The sequence below is a fragment of the Papio anubis genome, chromosome 20 (assembly GCF_008728515.1).
Source record: "Papio anubis isolate 15944 chromosome 20, Panubis1.0, whole genome shotgun sequence".
NCBI classification, from domain to species: domain Eukaryota; kingdom Metazoa; phylum Chordata; class Mammalia; order Primates; family Cercopithecidae; genus Papio; species Papio anubis.
Window position 1 is genome coordinate 7,599,779 of NC_044995.1, and position 17,716 is coordinate 7,617,494.

The following is a 17,716-nucleotide window of genomic DNA, read 5'->3' on the forward strand; positions in this document are numbered from 1 at the left end:
AGAAGCAGTTATTTATATTATTTTATTTTAGAGACGGAGTCTCGCTCTTGCCCAGCGAGAGTGCAGTTGCACGATCTCAGCTCACTGCAACCTCCGCCTCCCAAATTCAAGCCATTTTTCTTCTCAGCCTCCTGAGTAGCTGGGATTTCAGGCACTTGCCACCACACCAAGCTAATTTCTATATTATAGTGAAGATGAGGATTCACCATGTTAGCCAGACTGTTCTCAAATACCTGATCTCAGATGATCCGCCCACCTTGGCCTCCCAAAGTGCTGGGATTACAGGCATGAGCCACAGCACCTGGCCTATTTTTTTTTTTTTTTTAATTAAGAAACACGTTGGGCTGGTGGCTCATGGCTGTAATGCCAGCACCTTGGGAGACCAATATGGATGGCTGTATCGCTTGAGCCCTGGAATTTGAGACCAGCTTGGGCAACATGATGAAAGCCCATCTCTACCAGGAACACAAAAATTTGCCCAGTGCAGTGGCACATAGCTGTGTTCCTCGGTACTTTGGAGGCTTAGGTGGGAGGATCCCTTGAACCCAGGAGATTGAAGCTTCAGTGAGCTCTGATCCTGTCACCACTCTCATGCCTGGGCAACAGAATGAGACCCATCTTTAATAGAAATGAAGAAAAAGGAAACACATGTGTCCTGGGTCTGGCGGCAGGGGGCCTCTAAGGCCAATTAACACGAACCTCAGGAGGTCCTGATGATGTGTGCCCAAGGTGTTTAGGCTGCAGTTTGGTTTCACACATTTTACGACACACAAGACGGCAGTCAATACACACATACATTGGTCCGGTCTGGAAAGGTGGAATAACTGGAACTGGGGAGTTTCTGGGTCACAGGTAGATAACAAATCATCACATTCTTTGAGTCTTTGGGCAGCCTTTCACTAAATACACAATTTATATGTGAGGGGGAGGAGGAATAGTCACTTATGCCTTAGACTGGCTCAGTGACCTGCATTTTTACATACACTATAAGGCAGTGGAAGCAATCAGATAGGCATTTGTCTCAGGTGTGCAGAGGCATGGGTTCTGTCCCACACCTGGAAAGATAAGCTATTCGTTTATATTGCCAGGGTGAAATTCAACAGAACTATTTTAGGGTGGAGATCTTGAGGCTTCCAGTTTGGGAGAGGCATACGTAACTTTTAAAAAAAATATTTGTAGCTATCTCGTTTAGGAATAAAATGGAAGGCAGGTTTGCCTGACGCGGTTCCCAGATTGACTTTTCTCTTTGGCTTAATTTTGATTTTCCTTTCACAAGCTTGTGACAGACATAATGCTTTGACACACTGATACTGTTTTATATAGATTTTCCATAACAGTAAAGTCCAAGGGTCTGTCATGAACCGGGTTAGAGAAGATGAGAAAATTTTCAGAAGAGTCCATCTCAAAAAAAAAAAACAAAAAACAGAATTTAAAATACTCTACAGAATTAAGTAATTTGACTTTTTAAAAATGAAAAGTCTCACATATTTATTACTGAACCCAGCCAACCAAGGTGTTCATAACAGATCCAGAGAGAAAAAAATCATTCTCAATAAAACCCGTCCAACTCTGCAGACAGTGGTGACATTTTCAGCTTGATATGGTAACGTGATTGGATCCTCAGACAGCATAAATATGTGTGCCATCTCATGTGCAATTCCTTATACACCCACCTTGGCTCTTCTCCAGTGTCTTTTTTTTTTTTTTTTTGAGATGGAGTCTTGCTCTGTCGCCCAGGCTGGAGTGCAGTGGCACAATCTCGACTCACTGCAAGCTCCACCTCCCAGATGGAAGCTGGGAGAAGGAGAAGGTGGAAGCTCCTTCTCACGCCATTCTCCTACCTCAGCCTCCTGAGTAGCTGGGACTACAGGAGCCCACCACCATGCCTGGCTAATTTTTTGTATTTTCAGTGGAGACAGGGTTTCACCGTGTTAGCCAGGATGGTCTCGATCTCCTGACCTCATGATCAGCCTGCCTCGGCCTCCCAAAGTGCTGGGATTACAGGTGTGAGCCACCGCGCCCGGCCTGTGCATCACTTTCAACACTGTCTTTTCCCAACTTAAAAAGACTTATCCATTTACAAACCGGTGATTTCTTTCGGGCATCGTCCCCATAATCTTTTCATAAAGCATCAATGATTTCATTGTCCCTCTACTCAAACTTTACCAAATTCATTTTTTGATACACTATCTGTCTGTCACCCACGTTGGAGTACAGTGGCATGATCATAGCTCCCTGCAGCCTCGACCTCCCAGGCTCAAGCCATCCTCCCACTGCAGTCTCCACAGAAGCTGAACCAGCAGGCATGTGCCACCATGCCCAGCTAATTTATGTATTTTTTGTAGAGAAGGGGGTTTCACCATTCTGTCCAGGCTGGTCTTGAGTACCGGGGGCTCATGTGACCCACCTATCTCAGCCTCTGAAAGTGCTGGTATTACAGGCCTGAGCCACTGCATCTGGTTTCATCGTAAATTTGATATTTCTTGTTTCAACTTTAGCAGAATTCACATTGCTTTGAATGAGTCTCTTTTCAAACTCATGTGTTACCCATGTGAGTTCCTCAAACTAGAGCCTGTTCAGACATGTTATAACAGATTTGTACCAGTTTATTTTGGTGCAAAAAATGTGACATCATGCACAATTTTCTCATAATGTGTATTTTTCCATGAACTTCCTGAAGACCCCTTGTACTAGCAAACTGTATTCAAGAGGATATAAAAAGGATTGTAGATATTCAAGTGCCACTTATTTCTGAGATGCAAGGATGGTTCAACATATTCAAGCAAATCAATGTGATACACCACTTGAACAGAATGAAAGATGAAAACCACATCATCTCAATACATGGAGAAAAAGCATTTCACAAAATTCAACATCCAGTCATCATGGAAATCCTAAACAAAATAGATACAGAAGGACATTTACCTCAACAATAGAAAGACCACGCATGAAACAACCACAGTGGAAATAACCAATCAGGGAAAATGGAATGCTCTTCCTGTAGGATCTCACATGATGCAAGAATGCTCTCACCCCTTCTATTCAATCAATACTGGCTGTCCTAGCCAGAGCCACGAAATAGCAAAAGAAATCAAACTTATCCAAATCAGAAAGAAAGAAGTAAAATTATAATAGTTTGTAGATGACATGATCTTCTGTGTAGAAAATCACAGAGTCAACCAAAATGCAACTGGAACTAATAAACATATGCATTGGATTTGCAGAACAGAATAATAGCAGCAAAAACTAGTTGAATCTCCATACATTAACAATAAACAATTTTAAAAGAAAATTTAAAAACACTTTCAATTGCTAAAGAACTTAAAGTAAGAAATACTTAGGAATAAACATAAAAAGGTGAGAAATTTCTACCTTGAAATCTACATTGATCAAAATGACTAAAAACATGTATAGAGATACAAGCCATATTGGATGGAATAATATTGCTACGTGATTATATAACCGAATGTGATTTAGATTCAACACAATATTCAGAGAAATTTCTATAAATTTTTGTTAAAGAAACAAAAAACAGGCTAGGCACGGGGGCTCACACCTGTAATCTCAGCACTTTGGTACGTGGAGGCGGGCAGATCATAAGGTCAGAAGATCGAGACCATCCTAGCTAACACAGTGAAACCCCGTCTCTACTAAAAATACAAAAAACTACCCAGGCATGGTGGCGGGAGCCTGTAGTCCCAGCTACTTGGGAGACTGAGGCAGGAGAATCGCATGAACCTGGGAGGTGGAGGTTGCAGTGAGCCGAGATCACATCACTGTACTCCAACATGGGCAACAGAGCAAGATTCCATCTTAAAAGAATAAATAAAAGAACATACAGGCTGGGAAAAGTGGCTCCCATCTGTTGGCCAGGCTGGTCTCAAATGCATGACCTCAAGTGACCTACCTGTCTTGGTCTCTCAAAGTGCTGGGATTACAGGTGTGAGCCACCGTGCCTGGCTCAATTCTCTTAACATAAACAGTTTAATGTCAATTAATGCTTGAACTCAATGTTAAGTCAACTCAAACTCAGGTCAAGGCTGATTTGACTCTAATGTCAATTAATGCTTGACGGTTTGCTGTACTCATTGCATTTGAAACAACTGTCTCCAAAAGGAATTTTCTGATGTTCTGCAAGGAGTGACCTCAGACTGAAGACCTTGCCACACTGACGACATTTGTAAGATTTCTGTCCAGTATGGATTCTCTGATGCCTAATGAGGTGTGAGGGTGAATTAAAGGCTTTTCCACACTCATCACACTTGTGAGGTTTCTCTCCAGTATGAATCCTCCTATGTCTTTCAAGGTGTGATTTGCGAATGTAAACTTTGTCACACTCTTCACATTTGTAAAGTTTCTCTCCAGTATGAAGTTTTTGATGACATGCAAGGTATGCTTTTGTACTAAAAACCTTCCCACATTCATTACACGTGTAAGGTCTCTCTCCAGTATGAACTCTCTGATGTTCTGCAAGGCGTGAATCACTCCGGAAAGCCTTGTCACAAACTTTACATTTGTATGGTTTCTCTCCAGTATGAATCCTCCTATGTCTTTCAAGATGTGATTTGCGACTGAAAAGTTTGTCACATTCTTCACATCTGTAAGGTTTCTCTCCAGTATGAACTCTACGATGTCCTGCAAGGGTTGCTCGTTGCTTAAAAACCTTGCCACATTCATTACACTTATAAGGTTTCTCTGCAGTATGAACTGCCTTATGAATTACAAGGACTGAATTTCGAGCAAAGGTCTTGCCACACTCATTACACTTGTAAGGTTTCTCTCCAGTATGCAGTCTATGATGGTATACAAGGTGTGACGTCTGACTGAAGGTCTTGCCACACTCATTACACCTGTAAGGTTTCTCTCCAGTATGACTTCTATGGTGACATGCAAGGGTTGCTTTTTGATCAAAAACCTTGCCACATTCATTACATGTGTAATGTTTGTCTCCCCTATGAATTCTAGTATGTTGTGCCAGGTGTGAATCATGCTTAAAAGTCTTGTCACAAACCTTACATTTGTATGGTTTCTCTCCAGTATGAATTCTCCTATGTCTTCGCAGATGCAAATGAAAGCTTGATCCAAGCTGATCTTTAATAGGCTTGTTTCCACCAAGCCTTTGATCATATCGGTCTGTACTACCTGTCAACTTTTTGATTTCTGTCACGGGTGCTTCATGGTCATTTGTTTCATCTTCTCGCCACTGAAACACAAAGTCATGAATGTTTTTCTCAGTTTCCTGGGAGCACAATGCTCCAATGTGATAACTTGCTTGTCTTTGCAAAATCCCTGTGTGGAACACCTCTGTATTGCCTTGCCCTGTTGACGACAATGTGTTCATCATGCATTTGGAAGAGATATCTACAAAATATAAACACCAATAGGTTTCCAATTAAGTACAGATGGTATATAATACTGAAATGTGTAAATATCACACACAAAAAAATACTTAAACTTCCCAAACATGAGCTTCAAAATTTAGGAACACAAAACAAGTAGATTCTTTCATAAATAAAGACCGATTACATGTACTTCAAATCATTTTTATAGAAGCCTATTTCCAATATCACGACAAAACACTGACAGGGCACAAATATGTGTAAGCCTAAAGTAAGGAGTATTTTTCCACGGTGACCCTAAAGTGTATCACACTGCACAAAAAACATATCACTGTCACATCAATGAAGACAAAAATATATATTCTTCATATATATAGAATATTTAGTATATACAAATAAATGCTAAAAAACCAGACAATGTACTATTTTGGTAAATAATCCACAACAAGCTCTTGTAAGGATAATCAAAATCAATGGAAATTCTGTATTATCAAACAAACATAGCACTGACAAGATTACAAAAATTAGCCAGGTGTGGTGGCCCACCCTGTCATCCCAGCTACTCGGGAGGCTGAGGCACAAGAATCAATTTAAACCAAGATGCAAAGGTTGAAGTGAGCCAACATCACACCACAGCACTCCAGCCTGGGTGACAAAGTAAGACTCCGTCTCAGAAAATAAAAAAAGGCAGGGGGTAGTGGCTCGCACCTGTAATCCCAGTACTCTGGGAGGCCGAGGCAGGCAGATCACCTCAGGTTAGGAGTTCGACCAGCCTGGCCAACGTGGCTACTAAAAATACAAAATGTAACCGGGCGTGGTCATGGGTGGCTGTAATCCCAGCTAGTTGAAAGGATGAGGCAGGAAAATCACTTGAACTCCAGAGGCAAAGATTGTGGTGAGCTGAGATCGCACCACTGCACTCCACCTTGAGCGACAGAGTGAGACTCTGTTTCAAAAAAAAAAAAGAAAGAAAATTTTAATACCATATCTTTCTGAATAACTGTTACAAAATTACCTATATCCATGTGGAACAGGCACATTGTGACTTTTTTAAAAACATTTTTGTATTTTTATTTTTTTGATATGGAGTCTCACTCTGTCACCCAGGCTGGAGTGCAATGGCATAATCTTGGTTCACTGCAACCTCCGCCTCCTGAGTTCAAGCAAGTCTCTTGCCTCAGCCTCCCGAGCACCTGGGATTACAGGCATGCGCCACTATGCCCAGCTAATTTTTGTACTTTTAACAGAGATGGGGTTTCACCATGTTGGCCAGGCTAGTCTCGAACTCCTGACCTCAGGTGATCCACACATCTTGGCCTCCCAAAGTCCTAGGGATTACAGACATAAGCCACTGTGCCCAGCAGCACTTTGTGACATTAATGAAGAGAATATGTCAGTTATATTGCATACCACACACCAAAAACTCATAAAAATCAATAAAATATTGCAACCCATGATAAAACAAGAAAGAAAATAAGTCGATTTATACTGCCTACAGAATTCTAAACAACTCCCTCTTAAGAAAAAAGCCAAAACTTGTAGTTACCACCAGTACACAACATAAGAACTGAAATACGTGTTAAGATCACTACCTCCTGAAGTATGAAGTGAAGAAAATACACAGCATTATAAGGAATAAGAACTGACTAACAGCTGGCCATGGTGGCACATACCTGTAATCCTAGCACTTTGATAGGCTGAGTCAGGTGGATCATGAGATCATATGTTCAAGACCAGCCTGGAACAAATGGTGAAACCCCATCTCTACTAAAAATACAAAAAAAAAAAAAAATTAGCTGGGTGTGGTGGCAGGTGCCTGTAATCCCAGCTGTTTGGGAGTCTGAGGCAGGAATCATTTGAACCCGGGAGGCTGAGGTTGCAGTGAGCCAAGATCGTGCCACTGCACTCTAGCCTAGGCAACAAGATGAGATTCCATCTCAAAAAAATAAAATAAGATAAATAACTACTTCTCAAATAATCTTTGGTAGATTTGATATTCTCTAATAGGATGTTCCTGCAGATGCAGACCTTGAGAGAACTGAGTCATGGGTGTTGACTACTCGTGAATAGGACCAGCGCATTTATAAAGAGACATTAAAGAGCTTGTTGCCTGTTCCTCTTTCCACCATATTAGGACACAGCAGGAAGATGGCTGGGCTAAACCATGATGAAGGCTCTCACCAGGAACCAATTTGGCTGGCACCTTGCTCTTGGATTTCCCACTTTCCAAATTCATGAGAAATAAATGTCTGTGTCTTAAGCCTCCCAGTTTAAGCTACTTCCTTTTTCATTGTTTTTCAGTTCGAGTTTCTCTGTCACCCAGGCTGGAGTGTAAGTGGCATGATTATCCTACCTCAAGTGATTCTCCCTCCTCAGCCCGGAGTCTCACGCTGTCGCTCGGGCTGGAGTGCAGTGGCATGATCTCGGCTCACAGCAACATCCACCTCACAGGTTGAGGTGATTCTCCTGCCTCAGTCTCCCAAGTAGCTGGGATTATAGGTGCATGTCACCATGCACAGCTGATTTTTGTAGTTTTAGTAGAGATGGGGTTTCACCATATTGGCCAGGCTTGTCTCGAACTACTGACCTCAAGTGATCAACCCGTCTCAGCCTCCCAAAGTGCTGGGATTTTAGGTGTGAGCCAGTGTGCCTGGCCCATTTTTGGCATTTAGTACATTGGAGGTTTCACCATGTTGGCCAGTCTGGTCTCAAACTCCTGACCTCAAGCAATCTCCCCACCTTGGTCTTCCAAAGTGCTAGGATTAGAGGCGTGAGCCACCGTGGCCAGCCAGTCTAAGCTATTTCTAACAGGACAGTGAAATGACAGAGACAGGAACAGGAGCATCTCATCAACATCACCGAAGGCTGACAAATCTTATTAAACAAAGTAAGTTTAGGGTCTGTACTATAAATCTTGCAATACTTGAAGCCATCTAATAGCACTAACATGTTTTAAAAACCTTGAGACAGGCCGGGCGCGGTGGCTCAAGCCTGTAATCCCAGCACTTTGGGAGGCCGAGACGGGTGGATCACGAGGTCAGGAGATCAAGACCATCCTGGCGAACACGGTGAAACCCCGTCTCTACTAAAAAATATAAAAAACTAGCCGGGCGAGATGGCAGGCGCCTGTAGTCCCAGCTACTCGGGAGGCTGAGGCAGGAGAATGGTGTGAACCCGGGAGGCGGAGCTTGCAGTGAGCTGAGATCTGGCCACTGCACTCCAGCCTGGGCGGCAGAGCGAGACAGGTAGGGCATGGTAATCCCAGCATTTTGGGAGGGTGAGGTGCGAGATTCATGAGGTCAGGAGATCAAGACCATCCCAGCTAACAAGGTGAAACCCCATCTCTGCTAAAAAAAAATACAAAAATTAGCCTGGAATGTTCGCACTCCCCTATAGTCCCAGCTACTTGGGAGGCTGAGGCAGGAGAATCGCTTGAACCTGGGAAGTGGAGGTTGCAGTGACCCAAGATCACAGCACTGCACTTTAGCCTGAGTGACAGACTGAGACTGTGTCTCAATGAAAAAAAAAAAATAAATGACAGAAAGCTAAAGAGTAACTCCAACCCACAAACATATATAAAGCTCTCCAGTAAAGGTAAATAAAAAAACAGGTAGGCCGGGTGTGGTGGTTCACGCCTATAATCCCAGCACTTTGGGAGGACAAGTCAGGCAGATCACCTGGGGTCAAAAGTTCAAGACCAGCCTGGTCAACAAGGAGAAACCCTGTCTCTACTGAAAATACAAAATTAGCTGGGTGTGGTGGCGCATGCCTGTAATCCCAGCTACTCAAGAGGCTTAGGCAGGAGAATCGGTTGACCCCAGGAGGTGGAGGTTGTGATGAGCCGAGATTGCAGCATTGCACTTCAGCCTAGATGACAAGAGCAAACCTTGTCTCATAAACACATAAATTAACTAACTAATAAAGGACAGATACAGAAACTTGCATAAGTATACCTTTTCTTCATAACTAAACTTTTTTTCATATTATTTAAAATGAAAAGGTATGAAAAAACACTGTACATATATGTTAACAGAAATGCAACATACATAAAAATAACTCTGACATAAATTTAAAAAGTTCTGCTGGAGAAGAAGTAGTTTTTGCAGGTTATGGAATTTTTTTTTTTTTTTTTTTTTTTTGGACACAGAGTCTCGCTCTGTCTCCCAGGCTGGATGGAGTGCAATGGTGCTATCTCGGCTCACTGCAACCTCCACCTCCCAGGTTCAAGCGAGTCTCCTGCCTGAGCCTCCTGAGTAGCTGGGATTACAGCTGCCCACCACTGCACCTGGGTAATTTTTGTAAATTTAGTAGAGACGAAGTTTCACCATGCTACCCAGGCTGGTTCTGAGCTCCTGACCTCAGGTCATCTGCCCAGCTCGGCATCCCAGTGCTGGAATTACAGGTGTCAGCCACTGCACCTGGCCAGGTTATGGAAATTTTAAGTTTCATTATTGTGCTATAATTTAAGATGTTTAACATACCTGCAACAATAACCTCTTCCCATATATCAATACAACACACTTCACTTCTGCATACTGAAAGGAATGGATACTAACGTGGTTGTTATATTTACCCTGGAATCATGCTTCAACCACTTATACGTTTACTAAGAACTAAAAGACAAAACTATTTAAAATAATAACAATGGTTGGGCATGGCGGCTCGCGCCTATAATTCCAGAGTTTTGGGAATCTGCGGCAGGTGAATCACTTGAGATTAGGGGTTTGAGACCAGCCTGACCAACATGGTGAAATCCCTTCTGTACTAAAAACACAAAAATTAGCTGGGCATGTTGGTGAGCAACTGCAGTCCCAGCTTCCAAGAAAGCTGAGGCACAAAAATCCTTTGAGCCCGAAAGGTGGAGGCTGCAGCCAAGATCGCTCCACCTGCACCACAGCAGCTCATGAAAGAGTGACGTCATCAAGAAACAAAGAAAAGAAAAGAAAGAAAAAGAAAGAAAAGAAAGAAAAGAAAGAAAGAAAGAAAGAAAGAAAGAAAGAAAGAAAGAAAGAAAGAAAGAAAGAAAGAAAGAAAAGAAAGAAAGAAGAAAGAAAGAAAGAAAGAAAGAAAGAAAGAAAGAAAAGAAAGAAAGAAAGAAAAGAAAGAAAGAAAGAAAGAAAGAAAGAAAGAAAGAAAGAAAAGAAAGAAAGAAAAGAAAGAAAAAGAAAGAAAAGAAAAGAAAGAAAAGAAAGAAAGAAAGAAAGAAAGAAAGAAAGAAAAGAAATAAATAAGGAAAGAGAAGAAGGGTTATGGGAGCAAAGAAAGATGTCCCTTCAGAGATTTCCCAGGATAGAAACTTCTCTCTTTCCCACAGAATTCCCTCCGAATTCTGCAGAGTTTCCCTCACACACTAGTGGAAGGCCAGTGGAGCTCCACCTGCCCATCTGAGCCTACCTGCCTTTACACCTGTAATACATTCCCTCCCAGCTGGATATTTTGCTATTTTCACTTCACTCTCCACAGTCCTGGCTCTTCCCCTTGCTCCAACATGGAGACAGTAGGTCAGGAAAGAGACTCCTATTATAAAAAAGAAAGGGACTATAACGTGCTGGAGCTTCTGAGTCCCAGCCCTACGTCGCCTCTAGGCCAGAAGATGGCCATAGATGAATCTAGGAAAATATTTCACTAATTGCTCCGGGCTTGACTGCCTCCTTCTGAATGCCAAGGGAGCGCTGTAATATGTGTAATATGTGGACATGGAGCTCTTCCAAGAACTACTGAATTGAAAGTATAGGAGAAGCAAACAGGGGAAACTGATATCTTTAAAAGTCAGTTATAAGATTTCGTTTTGTTTTTGAGACACAGTCTTGCTCTGTCACCCAGGCTGAGTGTGCAGTGTGTTCTCGGCTCACTGCAACCTTGGCCTCCTGGGTTCAGGTGGATTCTCTTTCCTCAGCCTTCCAGGAGCTGGATTACAGGTGCACCACAACATCTGGCTAATTTTTGTATTTTTGTAGATTGGCTCTCCAAGTTGGCCAGGCTAACTTAAAACTCCTTTTTCTGACATGAAGTGATCTACACCAGCCTCCCAAGGTGATGGGATGACAGGTGTGAGCCACCACACCCGCTTGCCATAAGGTTTTATGCCTACTTTAGTTCTGGAACCCACATTGAGCTATCATGAAGAATGTAGAACATTTAAACAAAGGGGACAGTGAAAGTCCAGATGCTACATCATGAAGCTTTTCATTTCTAACTCAATACGGCTTCCATTTTAGTCACGCAAGAATGTGGCACCCAAGAGAACCCAGAGAAAATGCAAAGATACACAAGGGCACATCCCCAGCAGGGAAGTTATCCTCACCCAGGGAGACCAGGTTCCTATAATTCTCCAGCATCACGTCTCTGTATAGAGTCCTCTGAGCAGGGTCCAGGCATTTCCATTCCTCCTGAGAGAATTCTATGGCCACATCCCTGAATGTCAATAGACCCTGAAATGAAAACACATTTTAAGGAAATGGTTCTGGGAGGAGTTCTTATCCTTACAGAAAATGAGAAGAGGAGAAAGGGGAAAGCGTGGATTTAATTGTAGTGAATGTTCTGACAAATCCGAGTGAGGGATTTCTCACCACATGATGTCTTCCCAGTGGTAGCTGATTGTAATTTTTGAGGAGGCCATAACATTCTCTCAGTGTCAATTTCTTATGTTTGTAAAAACTACAAGAAATGAATAAAAAATCAAAGCAAAGCTCCTTTTATACAAATGTTTGAAACTTTTATGGACACACCAAGTGACATTCAGTATCTAGATGAGACACAGCACGAGTGATGTCTTCAAAGATGTCAATGTCCACAGTTAAAGATCAGCTGGGTGCAGTGACATATGCCTGTAATCCCAGCTACGTGGGAGGCTGAGGCAGGAGAATCTCTTGATCCTGGGAGGCAGAGGTTGCCGTGACCCCAGATTGCATCACGGTACTCCAGCCCGGGCAACAGAAACTCCATCTCAAAATAAAAAACAAAACAAAACAAAACAAAAAAAGAAAATTAGCCAGGCATGGTGGCAGGCACCTGTGGTCCCAACTACTTGGAAGGCTGAGGTGGGAGGATGGCTTGACCCTGAGGGTGGAGGTTTTCAGGGAGCTACGATCACACCAGGGCGCTCCAGCCTGGGCAACAAAGCAAGACCCTGTCTCTAAATAAAATAAAATACATGAAAACAAAATTAGTCAAAGCACAAAAATCCATTCTGTAAATGCTTACAAAATAATAAAACCTACACAGACTCAAAAAAAATTAGATGTTAATACAAAGGAATGTCATTTGTCCCAAATTTTCAAAATATAAAAGATTTTCAAAATATATACATGTTTGTACATACGTATAAATGTGTGTGTGTATGTGTGGGGATGTGTGTATATATATACATACACACACACACACAGATTTTAAAAATATAAAATGTAGCAAGTTTTGCCAGGCGCGGTGGCTCATGTCTGTAATCCCAACACTTTGGGAGGCTGAGGCGGGTGGATCACAAGGTCAGGAATTTGAGACCAGCCTGGCCAACATGGCGAAACCCCATCTCTACTAAAAATACAAAAATTAGCTGGGTGTGGTGGCATGCACATGGAGTCCCAGCTACTCAGGAAGCGGGGCAGGAGAATTACTTGAACCTGGGAGGCAGAGGTTGCAGTGAGCTGAGATAGTGCCATTGCATTCCAGTCTGGTGACAAAGCCAGACTCCATCTCAAAAAAAAAAAAAAAAAATAGCAAGTTTTGTTTAACTGAAAAGGAATCTCATCTTGCTAGAAAAGGATACTTTGGCAGCTGGTGGTGGGTGGAATCTCATCAGATCTAGGAAACAGGAAATGCCTCATCCTAGACGAAGCAATTACCCTTTTAACTGCCTGGCCTGGAGGATGGAGAATGGCTTGAACCTGAGTCGGAGGGTATAGTAAGCCAAGATCATGCCACTATACTCCAGCCTGGGTGACAGAGCAAGACTGTGTTTCAGGGAAAAAAAAAAAAATGATAATAGGTGGAATAAGAATATGGCTTTATCCTCTAGGATAAAAAACAAAGTACCGCTACCATATTTGAGAAAAATTGTAACCATTTTTACCACAAACACCTGTTTCACAAGCCTCTCCACAGTGACACCACTGTCTTCATGAGCTTAATGTGCTAAGAATGGTTTAATGAATCTCCTGCTATTATTTAGGCTGATTTCATATTCTTAAAATAATGATAGGCTCATTCTTGTATCATTCACATCTATGTATGAACTTTACATTCTAATTAGTAAAATTTTTTGAGTCAGAAACACAGTAACTCACTCAATTATCTAAAAATGTACTGCAGAAAAGATTTCTCATTATTGGTCTCCTTTTCTAGAATTTACCATGTACTTTGTGCCCATTAATAGGTGACTTCCATTGGCAGCTGCTCTAATCCTGGTCCACAGAGAGCTGACAGTACATCCAGATGTGGCCCCTGAACAATCCCTGCTGCCCAACAGCACTGACGCCACGGGACCCTCACCCCGTCTCCATCCATGTCTGGTGTGAGCCCTTCCCAGGACCATGCCCAGTGCAGCCTCTTCCCAAGTTCATGTCACTGGGTCACAAGAGATAAAATCTAAGCACGATGAGAGGGACTGAGGGAAGGCATGGGTGAGTGTGAGCAAACCTGTCAGGCAGGACGCTTCAGACTCAGAGAAGATTCCCAACTCCAAGGCCCAGCGTTTCTGAAAGGAAGGAGACAGAACAATCCACCGAGAATATCATCTCACCTGAGGAAGAGCCATCCCTGACTCCTCTGCTTTCCTCTTCCTCTTCCGAGTTTCTTCCTCACATACCAAGAGTCTTTAGAAATCAATCCTGAATGTTAAAAATATGTTGTTTATTGCTCAGAATCAACACACCCCATCCCTGTAACACAACCACACATACAAAGGAGACCCCACCCTGGGAAATATGGTCTCCGATGCTGCCCACTGCCCCAGGGACGATAAATTCCTACAGGAAAACTCCCGCTCACCTCCTGAGGAGCCCACACACACACTGCAGCAGTGGGGAGCTGGGCTGGAATGAGCTCCCCTTCAGGGCACAGACCCAGCCCTCAGCAAACCCCATGCAGAGGCTGGGTGCAGTGGCTCACACCTGTCATCCCAGCACCCTGGGAGACCAAGGTGGGTAGATCCCTTGAGCTCAGGAGTTTGTGACTAGCCTGGGAAACATGGTGAAACCCTATCTCTACCAAAAATACAAAAACTTAGCCAGGTATGGTGGTGCACATCTGTGTGTCTGTGGTTCCAGCTACTTAGGAGGCTGAGGTGAGAGGATCATTTGTGCTCAGGAGTTTGAGACCAGCCTGGCCAACATGGTGAAATCCTGTCTCTACTAAAAATACAAAAATTGGGCCAGGTGCGGTGGTTCATGCTTGTAATGCTAGCACTCTGGAAGGCCAAGGTGGGTGGATTACTTGAGGTCAGGAGTTCTAGACCAGCCTGGCCAACATGGTGAAACCCTGTCTCTTATTAAAAATACAAAAAATAGCTGGGCTTGGTGGGCATCTGTAATCCCAGCTACTCGGGATGCTGAGGTTGGAGGATCACTTGAACCTGGGAGGTGGAGGTTGCAATGGGTTGAGATCAGGCCACTACACTCCAGCCTGGGTGACAGAGTAAGACTAAAATAAAGATAAAAATAAAAATAAATTAAAATAAAATAAAATAAAAAATAAAATACTACAAATACAAAAATTAGCTAGGTGTGGTGGCGGGTGGTACCTGTATCTCAGTTACTTGGGAGGCTGCGGCACAAGAAAAACTCGAACCCGGGAGACAGAGGTCACAGTGAGCCAAGATCACAAGACTGCACTCAGAGCCTGGAGGACAGAGTGAGACTGTTTGAGGAGAAAAAAGAAAAAAAAAGGCCGGGCGCGGTGGCTCAAGCCTGTAATCCCAGCACTTTGGGAGGCCGAGACGGGCGGATCACAAGGTCAGGAGATCGAGACCATCCTGGCTAACACGGCGAAACCCCGTCTCTACTAAAAACACAAAAAATTAGCCGGGCGAGGTGGCGGCGCCTGTGGTCCCAGCTACTCGGGAGGCTGAGGCAGGAGAATAGCGGGAACCCGGGAGGCGGAGCTTGCAGTGAGCTGAGATCTGGCCACTGCACTCCAGCCTGGGCGACAGAGCGAGACTCCGTCTCAAAAAAAAAAAAAAGAAAAAAAGAAAAAAAAAAAGAAAAAAAAAGTATTTCTGATGTCATAAAGAGATAATAAAACCTGAGTAACATGATAGAGACTGACGGGCAGAGGGAACTTCAGATGGGGGTGGGAGGGCATGGGAGACAGCTCTGAGCCTAGAGCTGAAGGAGCAGAAAGGGGGAGGGCTGTGATCATTTAGGGACATAGGGTAAGAGCAGGGAAAATGACTTGAGACAGGAAGGGTTTTGATGTTTGGGGAAAGAGAAAAGCAAATGTGACCAGGGCAGAGGGAGTCAGATGAGGGCAAGCTCCCAGGAGGAGGCTGGACACTGGCAGGGAACCTGGACACAGGGCTGTGGAGCCACAGTGAGGAGCTGGGCTTTTGTTCTGGGGAACACGGGAAGCCGGTGGAGGGTTCCCTGCCAGGCACTGACATGACCTGCTTTAGATTTCACTGTGATATCCTCAGAGGGGGGACATATTCACTGAGTCATCCTGAGAAGGTCTGAGGTGAGTGAGAAGGTGTGCCTGAATTCTTACATGGAGGCCTGGAAGCGCTAATGGAAAGGGTTGGTCTTATTACTCCTCTCTTTGAAAAAGCATCTTTCACATACCTGGGCTAAAGAAACTTCTTTTGCAAGATTCTGATGCTATTGACTCTCAACATTTAATTCTTCCTTACAAGAAAATTACAGTAACATTTATAAAATGCAGAACTGTAAACACACAGCTACTGACCTTGAAAACAGAGAGGCCAGGCGGGGTGGTTCAGGCCTGTAATCACAGCACTTTGGGAGTTCAAGGCGGACAGATCACCTGAGGTCAGGAGTTCAAGACCAGCCTGAGCAATATGGAGAAACCCCCGTCTCTACTAAAAATACAAAAATTATCTAGGCATGGTGGTGCATGGCTGTAATCCCAGCTACTCAGGAAGGCTGAGGCAGGAGAATCGCTTGAACCTGGGAGGCGGAGGTTGCAGGGAGCCAAGATCGCGCCATTGCACTCCAGCCTGGGCAACAAGAGCAAAACTGTGTTCCAAACAAACAAACAAAAACCAAAAAGAAAATAAGGAAAGAGGGTCAGCTGTAGAACTAAGATATAAGCAAATTTTTTCAATCATGAAAACATGGCTGGCCAGATGTGATGGCTCAAGCCTGTAATCCCAGCACTTTGGGAGGTCTAGGCAGCCTGAGGTCAGGAATTCGAGACCAACCTGGCCAACATGGTGAAACCCTGTCTCTACTAAAAATACAAAAATTAGCCAGGCTCCATCTCCACAACTTACTTAACCTCTTGTTGCTCCCTCTCCCCAATCTTTAGATCATCCTCAATCTCCACAGATTTCCGCCTCTTCTCCCATCTCTGTGTCTCCTCTGCTTTCCCTGTTAAATTCTCTCTTCCCTGTTATATCCCCCTGGCCCCACTCTCTAGCACCCCAGATCCCCAGGTGTCCTCCCTGCTGTGGTTCTCCCTCGGTTCTCTTTGCCACCAGCACCACTGTGTTCTGTCTGCCCTGGCTCCAAATCCCTCCTCCTCTCCCTCACTCTGATGAACCTCCCTCTTTGCTGCCCCTCTCCCTACCTTGCTGTCCTTCATCTCTCTGTACATCTAGATTTTCTCTACATTTCTCCAGTTGCTTTTCTCCTGCTGCTTTTTTTTTTTTTTCCCACTTTTACTGTCTCTTGGCAAATCCCTCACCCATCTTCTATGTTGCCATCTTTTATGGGCCTTTCTCATTCTTTTCTCTGTCTCAGGTTTTTTACTGCTCTCTCTGTCTCCTGATCTCTTTGGCCCACACAATCACAGGGGGGTTTGGACAACTACATGTCGGAGGAGCCCATTTTCCAGGGGCTGGCTCTGGGCAGGGAAGAACACCTTCTTTTGCAGGACAGGCCCTGGGCACCTCCCCAATGCGGGCCTGGGCAACAGAGCAAGACTTCCTCAAAATAATAATAATAATATATATATATATAGAGAGAGAGAGCAAATGATGTGTTTTCTACATAAGCCATGGGCTTGGCCACACGCATTACCTCACGCCTGCAATCCCAGCACTTTGGGAGGGTGAGGTAGGCAGATCATGAGATCAAGATATCGAGACAATTTTGGTCAATATGGTGAAACTGCCTCTCTACTACAAGTACAAAAGTTAGCTGGGCTTTTTGGCATGCCCCTGTTGTTCCAGATACTTGGGAGGCTGAGGCAAAAGAGTCGCTTGAACT

General features: G+C 43.8%; 2 protein-coding genes across 9 annotated transcripts in view; both read right to left on the reverse strand.

Moving 5' to 3' along the window:
- The window catches only part of LOC101014050 (zinc finger protein 600), a 219,897-nt gene that overhangs the window by 144,573 nt on the left and 57,608 nt on the right, over positions 1 to 17,716 (reverse strand). The window lies entirely within an intron of this gene.
- Positions 1 to 17,716, reverse strand: part of ZNF320 (zinc finger protein 320) — a 28,289-nt gene that overhangs the window by 9,437 nt on the left and 1,136 nt on the right. For 3 of the 8 annotated variants that reach the window (XR_004180435.1, XR_004180434.1, XR_004180431.1), the window contains exons 1-4: positions 15,073 to 15,191; positions 14,074 to 14,161; positions 11,644 to 11,770; positions 3,908 to 5,361 (exon numbers count right to left, since the gene is read on the reverse strand). Coding sequence is in view for 1 of the 8 variants with exons in the window: in XM_031660224.1 (XP_031516084.1) it covers positions 4,058 to 5,361; positions 11,644 to 11,770; positions 14,074 to 14,088 (1,446 nt within the window). In the remaining 7 variants the exon portion in view is untranslated. Of the gene's footprint in view, positions 1 to 3,848; positions 5,362 to 6,047; positions 6,098 to 11,643; positions 11,771 to 14,073; positions 14,162 to 15,072; positions 15,192 to 16,232; positions 16,297 to 17,716 lie in introns of those variants that run through there. The other 5 variants (XR_004180433.1, XM_031660224.1, XR_004180432.1 and 2 more) reach the window with 5 other exon arrangements.